Here is a 12,422-nt window from a genome sequence, read left to right on the forward strand (position 1 = left end):
GGATCACATGTCCATTTACAGGAAGAACACGGCCTGAGGTAACATTTATCACACCTGCCAATAGAAATAATTTTGTTTTGCTGCCATGGTGCATTTATTTTGTGTCCAGTAGTCATTAGAAATATTCAATGCAAAGCTTACATGGAGAAACGTAAGATGTACTTTTACATGAGATGAATTATATAATCTCTAAATGAAGTTCAGCCTTGTGATTGTTTTAATATTATTAAACCTATAAATGCTGTGGGGAGTTTTAAATTAACAGTTCTCCTCTGAAGTCTCTGGAAAGGTGATGCTGTAACAACAGTGAGCTGTGTGGGGCTTTTGCTGCATCTGTTTCACCGACCGCATGCACACACACACAGGAAATAGGACGTATCAGTGCAGGCCTCTCTCTGTTTCTGTCTCTCCCTAGTGTGTTCCCAACCAAGGTCGTAGTGGTCCTGCTCTATTTTCCAGGGGTGTGTGGGCTTCATCCATCATCTGTATGATAGCCACATGTTAGAGTGCCCTAAATCTCTTGTTTGTGTTTTTGTGTGTGTGTGTTTTCATGTGTATGTGTAGGGGTGTGTCTGTGTATTTTCTATTATTTCCTGCTTTTCTCAGATCTCCTATTGTATCCACAGAAAGAGGAGAATTGCTCACAAGCCATGATTGTGTATGTGCACGCACAATATAAAGCAACATGCTTGCTTTAATTTGCCAAATGCAAGTTTACAAAGTTTATAGAGTTACTGTGCTGAAAATAGATCAGGGTGAGTCAACTGTAGCCGAGGCAACAGTTGTCTGGACAGTGCAATTCACATTTTAGCTATTATCATACAAAATAACTCAAGTCTGCAGTGGCTCGAGGCTGACACGGCTGGTTTTAAGCCATTAGCGTTACCCCACCATTACCAGCACTTTCTGGGCTGCTGAACCATCAGACCATTGAACTTTCTTCCATTTAGGTTCCGTCTAAAACACGCCATTTAGGAATGGCCAACGCAGGTGCCATGGGAAGGTTTTCAGCAGCCACAAAGCTGCGACAGGTGAATCACTCTGGCAACGGCGTGTCCCATCGCAGCCATTAAATCCTGTGGCTCATTCAAGCTCTCACGATTGGCTCTTCGCAAACTTCTAGGTTCACTACAGGTCATTTAGTGCCTTTGTGATGTTCTACAACACAAATGATGTTAAACAAAGGAATACTGTATGTTGCATTTCTTTACTATTTTGTACATTGTACTAAACCTAAAATTTTCTAAATCTATTCATTTTCTCAGTCTTATGACTTAACAAATATCATAAAATACTTACTAAAGGTGTTGAGTATCATTATTCAGCTCAACTCATCTCAACTCTACTGGAGACCAGGTCACTCTTGGAGATGATGCAGATACAGATGATTCTTATGAGACGAGTGCACCCTCAACTTAGACTAATGTAAAGCTGCTTGCAGACACCATGACACCAACTTATATCTGTTGTGATAAATATGAAAAAATCTGCTGACCATCTTTGAATAATAATAGTTAGCAGTAAATGAGTCGGTGCTGCTGGGGTTTTCTAGAGGACATGGCTGAAGTCTGTCATGTCCTACGATCGGGGGAGCACTGGTTTGTGTGTAGTATTTACTGCATTGGCGCGCTCCAGACAGAGTAAGGAGATTAGAGATGCTCTTTAACCCCCGGATGAAAACCCTGCGGCACCCTCATGACAGATCCCCTATTTCTGCTCCTCTGTCATTTTATCCCTCATCCTGCTTATCTGCCCTTTATCTCATCGTTTCTGTCTAATCTCATATTCTCTGAAGTTGTTATCTATTTTTTTTTCTTTGCATTTCACCCAACTCACATAAAAGGTACAGTACATACTCGTGAAAAATTTAATTTACCTAAATGGAACAAAAAGAAGCGACCAAACAAAGGGTTTATACTGTAATGACTGAGGAGGTCAGTCCAGCGCGCTGGTCCGGGCGCGGATCGATACTAGGTGGTGTATGAGCCGCCGAGGGAGTGTGGGTGTAGCAGAAGGGCTAATCATTTCAGTCATTACCCAAGCGTGTCTCCTGATTCGAGGGATTAGCAGACACAGAAACAGAGGAGATGTTGTGTTAGTGCTACAGGAGACTCTATCAGGGATTTGAGGAGTGGAAAACACGGCCTGTCCCCAGTCACCTTCGGGTAATTGCGCCTGTGTTAGCGGCAGTTTGAGGGAGAAAAGGACGCGGATGAGGTGGAGACAGCGCTGGCTGTTGGCGTCGCGCACACGTGCAATAGGAGACGCGAGTGGGAATGAGAGGAGGAGCGCGGATGTTCGCCCTCTCCTTCACCGCCTCCCTCTTTTCCTCCCGTCTGCGATCGCGGGAGAGCAGAGCCGTGGGAGAGCTTACACGCTCGCCTGCCCACAGGCCTTTATGTGGAGCCGATCATTTGACAGAGAGGCTGGAGAGGCCGGTCGGCTCAAGTGCCCGCTGGAGCTCGGAAAATTTCACACACCACAACATACATGACAGGTGGAAGTAAGGGAAATTGCCTTTACGTCAGCGCTCCAGGAGTCACAACTAGCTAATTCAATCAGCTGCAGTCCCTGCATCGACTAAACCCAGCTCTGGTGTGAGACAAACAACAAGCCTATATAATAGAACTGTCAGGCACAGCTGAACACCTGAGAACAACAGTGACAACACACTTTCAAAGTGTTGGAATTCACATACTTTTTTAATGTAAAGATTGGTTTAATGTAGAGTCGGTTGTTTACAGTGGCTGTGACATCATAGTCTGAGTGACTGATGCTGAAAATAATGGATTTAATCTTATGATGGACAAAGGCCAACATCCTGCATGATCACCAGGTGTTTGCACATCATGAATGTTATAATTCAATAACTAGTCAACCTGGGATTGGGTCAGTACAGGATTTGGATGAGCTGAAGTTAACGCAGCAACAAAATGAGCTCAGCATCAAATGCACTAAAGCTGTTGAACCTGCACATTGAAGAGTCTGATGATCCTTGGCCTTAATGATTTGATTTGTAAAGCAATTCATAATTACTTTTACCAGCTGAGGAGCTGAGCAGTGTCTGAATGAAAGTGAATTCTCAGATATGGAGTGGGCGTATATTGTTTTCATGATGATTATATGTGACTGGAGTTTTCTACCTCTGATTTGCGTCACCGCTGCCACTGATTGAAAGACGTCAAACAACGCACGTGTGTCTGAGGCTGCACAGTCCGTTCCACTCGCACTGCAGCTATTTAGTCAACGCAGGGGGATAAATTTGTGCTGTGAGTTTATTCTTCAACCTGGAAGTCAGCAGCCTTGAATGTGGCCCTGTGATTTTTCTTCCACCCGTGTTTCCTTAATGATCCACTTGTTTCAGGTTGTTTGGGCTCTAGTAGCTGGAACATCCACTGCTTTAATCTATTTAACCTGGAAATGAATAGCTGAGAGGAAGCCAAGAGATTTACACACAATCGCAACATGAAGTCAATATATACGTTTCAATCTAAAGCACTTTAATGGTACTGATGCTAAATGTTATTCCATATTCTGTATTGTATTCCTGCAGCAGGTTGTTGGAGCGCAGTTGCAGTAGAACCATAGGAGATGCAGATCTCATTTGCTGCTGCCATTACATCATAACAGCTGCACCACTGCTGCTAAACCAGGAGAAACTGTATCAAAGTTGTTAACGATGCTTGCAAGTCACAGCTGCATCTGTTAAATTGTGCTGCCGGGACATCCACTCTTAAGCTGCTCCCCTCCGTTTGGGCTGGAGAACAAGCTGACTGACAGAAGGTAGAGCAGCGCTGGTGGGGTTGAAGGCAGATAATAAGCAAATAAGCAATAACACACCATTAAGCTGAAAGAGGGGAACAACAGGACCGTCATAGGGATCAGCAAGTCACACAATGATATCAAACTAAATCGTGCTGCGCTAAAAACGTCCCTAATTTTTTAGTTTTGCTTCAATGGAGCAGTAGAAATGAATGAATCCAGTGGACTCTCTTTTTTTAAGAATCCATTCCAATATATCAAGCTAATATTTTCTGTGCATGCTAAGATGATCTGGGCTCCAGCGGTGGGCTGCGCACCAACACAGCTTCACACCTGCCGGTCCTGTGACCTGAAGGTAAAGCTGTGAATACGTGATGCGCAAGACGCCGCCTGACTGCAAATGGCACGGCTGCAACGACAGGCACAGCTCCAAGAGGCAGTTTAAGGTCTGAGATGAGCGTGATCTCATCTCAGACAAGGAGTCTGGCTCTCCTATAGGCCACAGCAGAGCTATGGATGAGTCCCATCACACCATCACTTCTTTAGATAGATCCAGATTCCAGGAGAGCAGAGTTAACTGACTTTGACCCCGAAATAAGAGTCAAACCCAACTTTAGCTTCACGACAGGAAATCAGGTTGAAGCCTTGTGCCGGGGTTCATTCCAATCCCCCCCTCACGTCGTGAGGGATCCCAAGAAATAACAAAAGTTTCAGGAAGAGGCGACACCAGGGAGCAATGCGTGGTGGCAGTGGTGTGGGTGCGTGTGCGTGTCTGCGTGTGTGTGTGTTGGGGAGATTAAAGATATGACATGGGGAAATGATGCCAAGTTCCACCTCTTCATCTTCTTTTGCGAAGTTGTCCTCATGGGCCTTGCTAAGTTTAAAAATAGAGCCTGTCTAATGGAGAAGAGGGCCGAGGGGGAAAGAGAATAAGAGCGAAAGCGTGCAGAGACTGGAGGAGTCCTCTGTGGTAGGAGAATGCAATTTGAGATTGGCCAGATTGCTTTTTTTTCCCTCTTCCTTCTCCCCCTCGGCCGCTCATGAGGCGTGATATGCACCGGCGGGGTCTCTAAGCCACCGTAAGCCTGACGCCAGTGCCCACACCGCCACCGAGGAGCCTTCGCACTCACAGCGTGAGAAAATCAGCGCCATGAAATAAAAGTGGGACTTCAGAAAGATCAGTGGGGATTTGAGAGTGATAGATGAGAGTCAGACAAGGGAGTGTGGGGGGGGGGTTATTAGGGGACATGGCAGAATAATGCACTTGAGGTGTCCATGTTTGATTTCTTGCCCTCGTGTTACAGGTTTGTGAATGAGGCACGCCTCACATTATTGCTGTTTGTCTCGTTGACGTTTCAGGAGGAGAGGGTTCGGCCGAGACGGGACAGAAGGAGACGTCCACCTGTGACATTTGTCAGTTTGGGGCCGAGTGCGACGTTGACGCGGAAGACGTCTGGTGAGTCCGCGCGCACAAACAGCCCCCGTCCTCGTTGCTCAAAGCCACGCGACAAAAGCCCGATTTAAATTGGTACATTCCGGTCTTTAAAAATCACACATCAGCCTGTATGAACACTAAGAATTCAGATTAGAAGCCTCTACGCCCATGCCAGCTGACAAACACCCACTGAGGTGCAGTGCACGGTTGACCATTTCATTTAACCTCAATTACTGGAGCAGAGCACTGAGAGAAAGGAGATTTTCGCTTATTCTGGAAATCCAATTACTACCCTTACAGGACTTGGCAATGTCAGACCAAAAATGACTTTGACTCACACAAGGAGAACTAGTTCTGAGAGGAGAAATGTTTGTTTTATATTTAACCGTTTACTGGAGCAGGTTGCAGCTCTCCGAGCGTCCTCGGGGGCATATCGTACACAGGTGCAGAGCTAAATTAGATACAGGCTCAACTGGTGAACTGTTTTCCAGCCGCACATAACATCAGCATTTATTTATTTGCGCTCTTCGGCATGAATGAAGCCCGAATGAAGCCTGAACGTTTCTGATTTGCGTGCGGATCAGCTGGTGTACGCCAAAAAACAAAAGGTAGCACTTACGTAAGATCCCAGATGTACCACTAGAAATTAGATGTGCCCTGGGAGTATGACTCTAACAAACTGCTCCATGTAATGGAAGGATAATGGACCCTTGTGTGCAATAACCATAATGCCAAGGAACCGCTTCGTGATGCATTCGGAGACTTGTTCCAAATACCAAACAGCTGGAGTCCACTTCTCCTGATGCCTCCCACTCCCACTAATGCACCTTAATATTCTACTAAAACACAGAAATAGATTTATTGGAAATTTCTCCGTCCCTAATTGAGAATTCATAAGGTCACAACAGCAAAACGCACCGTCTACTGTGTGTGTAAACAGAAAACTTACAGCGGTTGAACAGGTTCGTCTGATTCGGAAGCAGTTGACACCGACATGAATGCGTGTTTCAGTAAGCCAAGGGTATTAAAAGTACTGTTTAATCTTCCAAATGCTCCGAGGTGTTTTGATAAGAATGTTTTTGCAAATAATCAGACAGGTAATTGCGACCCAACAGCAGGTAATTTTCATCAAACAGCAGCCAACCGCTGGCTCGGCGTAAGATGGCTTTGATTAAAATGACAGGTTATTCTAATCAGGCGGCAGCTGAATTTAATCAAACACACTGTCAATTAATCAAACAATGAGTGGAGAGCGAGAGGCCGTAATCAAAGAGCAGGTGACTGCGAAATGATGTGTTTATGATACGTGTCATTTTTATTTTCATGCAAACAATACAGCAATTGGAATCAGACGAACCAATCAGGAGACGGTGCCACTCCACATTGTTTTATCATCAGTTGTGACTCATGTTTCCTTTTTCTTGTGTTGCTTTGTTGTAAAATGTCTTCAGGTCTTAACTTTACATGAATTAACCTGCAGCTAACCATCAGATCTTCTTCTTTCTGAGTCCACTATTTTGACTCCAAGAAAGATGATCAGCACATTTTTAAAACTATTTCAAATTTTTCATACTTGCAACCGTGCAAACAGACTTTTAAGAGTTTAATGGCGCGACATCAAACCCATTTCTATCACTAAAACACAATCTAAAACTGAAGCAAGTGTGTGGTCCAGGCCAAAACTCTGTACAGTAGCAACATCTATGCCATGAATTCATCAAATCATAAACAAAATTCTTTTGATTAGTTTTCTACATTTTGACAGGAGTAAAGAACGTATGCATATTAGAATGAATAATGTGCTGCATAATGTGCTCAGAGATTATGCTCTGACTTTCACGGAGCAGCCCGATCAAGAGGAAATTGCTATTTCAGCCGATCCTCCTAAAGTCTTTTTGCAAAATTAGCATAGTTGCATCTTTTATGATTTACCACAGGGATTCAAATAAAACAGAAATATGAACTCAACGCTTTTTAAATATTTTATCCTGGCTGAACTATTCAACAAACTGCTGTGCCACAGAACCCTGCAATCCCTCCACCACCACCCTTGTGTAGTCTTTATTCTGGAGGCATGAGGCAAAAAGCACCAGTTTACCCTTAAGAATCAACAGAGTCGCACAGAGACCCATTTAGATTCACTTGTGGTGTATGACTGTAATTACCCACAAAAGCCCAGGCTTTCAAACGCATCAATAGCACCATCAGTGTTGACACAATTAAGGTGGAGGGGAACGAGATAGCAAGCTCATGATAGACGGGGAGTATAGGGACACATGCTATATCAACACCACGCTAGACTTCCTGAAAAAGGATTGAGGGGCTTTTCAATAAGCACTCGTGTCCCTATTGAACCCATTCTATGGAGGCATTTCAATGAAAAGCCAAGCGGAGGGCAAGTCAGTGGGGGGGGTGGAGGGTGGTGCAACTAGACGTATAATGTGGACCTTCCGGATAAATTTGTGGTTGTTCTCCATTTCACTGTGGTCATTTCTCATCTCCTTGGAGTCGTTTTGTGTCTTTGAAGTTGCGTTGCTTACCCTTCACGGCCATTTGTGGTTGTTAAGAAACTTGTGATGGAGATTTTATCCTATAGTTTAACATCTCGGTTTTCTTGGTTTGCGGTCATTTTTCATCTTGTTCCTCATTTAGTCTGATTTGTGCGTCTTTGTAGTTGTTTGGTTTGTCTTTGTGCTGGACCTGCGCCCCCCTTGATTTTACAGTACATGGTTTATTTCACCTCTTTAGGGTTAAAGTGTATGTTTTGCCATTTGTACTGTGAGTAAAGACAGGGAAATAGCAGCTGTCTCACGTCTCAAGGTGTATTCACCTTTTATGGTCCTTTCCTTAAGGCTTAATTTCTCACCCTCTTGTTCACCATTGTCTTATAAGTCAAAATGAACTAGACGCTGAAGGTGCATCCATTGTAAATTTGCACTGATCTGCCTGAGACAATCTAAGAGCTGATGGGCCAATGGTAGCAAGACAGTGTACCCCATCATCCACTAAACCACTAATTAATCTGGAAAGCATATTCACTGCAGTCTGACCCCCAAAGCCTAGCGACTTGTAGCGGTGTTGGAGCTCATACAATGATCTTCCAGGGAGAGACAATGTCCTGTGAGGACCTCTAGAGGTAAAAAGGCTTATTTTACTCTATTACTCTACTCTTTAACATCTTCCGTGTCCTGTTTGCCTTGCTGTATGTTTAGGCCTAATAATATCAGTTCAACCATCCATTATCTGAAATGCTTATCCTACTGTATAAGAGCCATGGGGAGCCTTTCCCAGCCCTGCCACATACTATATACAGGCAACCATTCACATCCACACTCAGCCCTAGACGTAATTTAAAGTCTCCAATTAACCTGAATGCATGTCTGTAGGCTGTGGCAGGAAGCCAGAGTATCTGTAGAGAAGCCACGCAGGCACAAGGAGAACATCCAACTCCACCAAGGCACCCGGTCCACCCCAGGGTTCACACCAAGGTCTATTCTCTGTTTTACTGTGGTGGAAAACAGAATTCTTGAAAATTAACACACAAAATCTTCAACATAAATAGATTTTATTACTTGTGTTGACGTGGGAAGTTGAAGTTTGTGCTTTTTTGTATTTAGAACAGTATGAGTAAAAAACTGGATGTGAAATGTCTGGTCCAGTTTACTGTAGGTCAGGATGGCGGTGGTTGGCGGTGGTTAGCAGTGGTTAGCGCTGGGTTTGTTGCCACACAGTAAATATAAGTAATTCTCGCTGAAGTGCTGGAAACAGAACCGTGTGTTTGTGTGTGACTCCTGAAACGTTCTCTGCCTGTAATTGTTTGTATATTTACTGTGTATCCTCTGTATATTCTCTCGTTCTGCTTCCCCCGTCTCCGTGTCTCTCTCCCCTCCCTCGCCTCCCCCCCCCCCCCCCCCCCCCCCCCCCCCCCCCCCCCCCCTTTGCCAGCCTGCCTCTCCCGCGCCGCTTTTCAAAGGATTACAGTGAAATTTGAGGCCAAGGATTATGAAAATCAATGCTATGTTCAGTTGCAATAAGGGTTGCTCCTACGGATTTGTACACAACACAAGGCGGTCGGCGGATATGTTGGCTGCTCCGTGTGTGTGTGTGTGTGTGTGTGTGTGTGTGTGTGTGTGTGTGTGTGTGTGTGTGTGTGTGTGTGTGTGTGTGTGTGTGTGTGTGTGTGTGTGTGTGTGTGTGTGTGTCTAAAGTGCCCTTTTCAGTGGGGAGTGAGCAGACAGCCTGGGATTTGGGCCGGGGGCTTTGATGGGAAGGAATCGCAGGGAACTAATCAATACAAAACGTCTCGCTAAGACAGTATCCTCTCGCACAGGAACCCGCGCACGCTGCTAACTCCCATTTAACGCGCTTCTGCCCCTTTGCACCTCTCAGCGGAGTGTGTGAAGGAATGATTTGGTGTGTGTGAGAGAAAACAGGAGAAAACAGGATTTTTCACAATGCTCCGCCGTCTGGCGCTGGTCCGTGACGCACGCTTGCACACGCTGGTCTGCGGGTGTTCGAGTGTGTGTGTGAGGGTGCCATTAGGAAGTGTTGACATACTGCAGTCTAGCGGTATAGTGCCTATTGTGAAGAAAGTGAGAGGTCTCATTAAAAATGCATGAGGCCAAGATATCAGCCACTGACCAACAATCATCTCCTGGGAGTTTGAAAGCTGCTCTGTGATAGGAAGTGGTGGGGGGTTGGTGTGCATGTATGTACAACACATTTGTGCAGCGTTAAGCCTATATTATATATAGTGCATTTAAATTCCAATTAACTCAAAGAACTTCCCTGTCTTTTCAAACTCTCCGCTGTTGCTGCTGCCTTCGTTTTTGCTGAAACTATTCTCATTTAAATGCTTTTTCACGATAACACAGACACGTTAATTGTCGGCCTAATCTTGTCTTGAGGGCGACTGTTGCAAAATTACAGTCTGTGTTGTATCATTTTTAAGTTAGCGGCATTTATTCTTCTTGGGTTTAGTGGTGCTCAGCTGTGCCGCTGTGCTTGGGATCCAGTTTTTAGGTTCTGTTCATGTGTATGGGACACGTTTCACCCCAGATAGGAGTAGATTCCATCACACCAGTAATAGTGCCATTAATATTAATATGTAAATAGTTAATTCCACTGTATGACAATTTTTTCCCTAAATTTCATACTATACAGCAAGAAACACATTATACATGTGAAGTAATGAAACAATAGTCTCTTGCTTAAATCTGGGTCATTGTCATAATTTAAGTATCCTTAAGAATACCTTAAGAAAGAGTTATTACCATTAGTTCATCTACAACTTTGTATCATTTCTACTAGTTGTCTCATACAAGTTTGACTCTTGTGCGTTTTCACACCCAATTTACTGTATGTGAAAATGTCTGGTTTGAGCTCATTGACAGAAGCAGAGGGAGATGAGACAGACTGACAGCTGTATCGGTTGTTGCTGGATGTCTCATAGAATCCATGTCCGATACATGACGGTGTATTGAGGTGGCTTTATCTTTTTACATTATGTGGGTTCATTTTTGTACAACCTAAATACAAGCAAATGAAAACAGTTATGTGCTGCTCACAAACAGAACAGCTCCTGCCATAGACAGAATCACTGTCACTCTAAACTGGAGAACACACAGAATTACAGTGAACAGGTTTCTCTTCAGGATTGTTTCTTCATATCCAGGAAAACCTGGTGACAGTGAGGCGTCAAAGCAGAAATGTCAGCAGATGAAAGCAAACTGTCGGCGCAGCTAAACATGACGGCATGTTCACAGGCGAGTGTGGTCGGCTTTGGGTGTGCTGTCTCTCTAAATGACACGTCCTGTGAAGTAGCAGGTTCGGGGCTCCATGTTTTTCCCCTAATACCTCAAAGTGTCTGGAGGCCACTGCTTTAAGAACACGGTGTTTACAGTGTCATAGTGCATCCTTCTGCAGCGGCAGCTCTTTCATGGCTACCGTCGCCACGTGGGACCTTGGATATGCACACCTTCATTTCACGGTGTCCTCAGTGATGCACGACAAAGCCTCCATTGGCATCATTCCCACTTTGCTGATCCATCATTACAACAATCGCCGAGCCCTGCCACACTTTGCTGCATGCAATCAACATCAATGTCAGCTGCACAAACCATGGTGGCTGATTGTGAAGGGCTGTCGGTGGGCATGCCTGTCCACATATGTCTGTGTCTGGGGGGTGGGGGGTGGGGGGGTGCACGCGTTTATGGGCCGGTGGGTGCCCACGTAGCGTCACGTACAAATGCTCCTGTAAGGCGGCAGAACGGTTGTTTTTATCAGGAGCCTGGCACGGGGGGAGAATGAAAAAAGCCAGTGAAATAATGACAGATTTATAATTACAGGATCCAGTGTGGAGCGCTGCTCTGCAGCAAGTGTCTGGGGAAGGCAATTTCTGCTGATCAGGCCTGCCACACAGCGAAGGGTCATGATACACCCCCATGCGTTTGCTCCTGCAGGTGTACATGCTGCTCCTCTGTCTCTCTCAATGGCCCCTTCACATGCTGCTCATACGCAGTAGAAGCAGCCACCCAGACTCACACTCATCCGCAGAACGTCTCCCACTTAAATGTCAGAAATTGTGGTGTGACAGCAAATTGCCTGGTTAATTTGCAAGAACCAAAGCATCAAGCAGCTGATTCACTGAGAAGTAAATGCATTTCAGTCTCCAACAGAAAAAGCAGCATTTAGGAGGAAGTAGCTGATTGAAGACAAAGAGATCAGAAATCACATGTTCACAATAGTTCTGGATGTAATCCATCACTCACCAGACCTTTATTAGACTTTCACATTTAGAAACAGGTTTTAAACGTAACATTTAGCTTAAAACAATCGTACACAGACGTACACAGGAAGAACAGATTCATGTTTTTATAATCAGTGACTATGAGTTGCTTGGTAACAAAGAAAGGAAACTTTCAATGATAATAAATGCCAAGCATGTGACAGCCGTGTCTGTCGGCGGCCTGGAAATCAGCCGTTCTCAGAAACACGAAATTCTTTATTTTTTCCAACAAATAGTTTTGGAATGTTGTATAAGTTTCATGTTCTGTTCAGTGCTATCTAATGTTTCTAATGGTGGCGATTCTTTTTTATATTTCCTGCCACAATGTGTATCTTTCATCTAAAATTATACTAATTTCCACCTTTGTCAGTGCAGATCAGCTGTCAATCAAATATTTTCTGCAGCCTGTGTCTTGATGAACCGTTGGAGCCATTACCT

General features: G+C 44.5%; 1 protein-coding gene across 1 annotated transcript in view; it reads left to right on the top strand.

The window, feature by feature from the left end:
* The window catches only part of tmeff2a (transmembrane protein with EGF-like and two follistatin-like domains 2a), an 85,254-nt gene that overhangs the window by 62,505 nt on the left and 10,327 nt on the right, over positions 1–12,422 (top strand). The window contains exon 5 of the mRNA XM_029136283.3: positions 5,122–5,218. Within this exon, the coding sequence (XP_028992116.1) occupies positions 5,122–5,218 (97 nt within the window). The remainder of the gene's footprint in view (positions 1–5,121; positions 5,219–12,422) is intronic.

This window comes from Betta splendens, chromosome 21 (genome assembly GCF_900634795.4).
Source record: "Betta splendens chromosome 21, fBetSpl5.4, whole genome shotgun sequence".
In the NCBI taxonomy this organism is placed as follows: domain Eukaryota; kingdom Metazoa; phylum Chordata; class Actinopteri; order Anabantiformes; family Osphronemidae; genus Betta; species Betta splendens.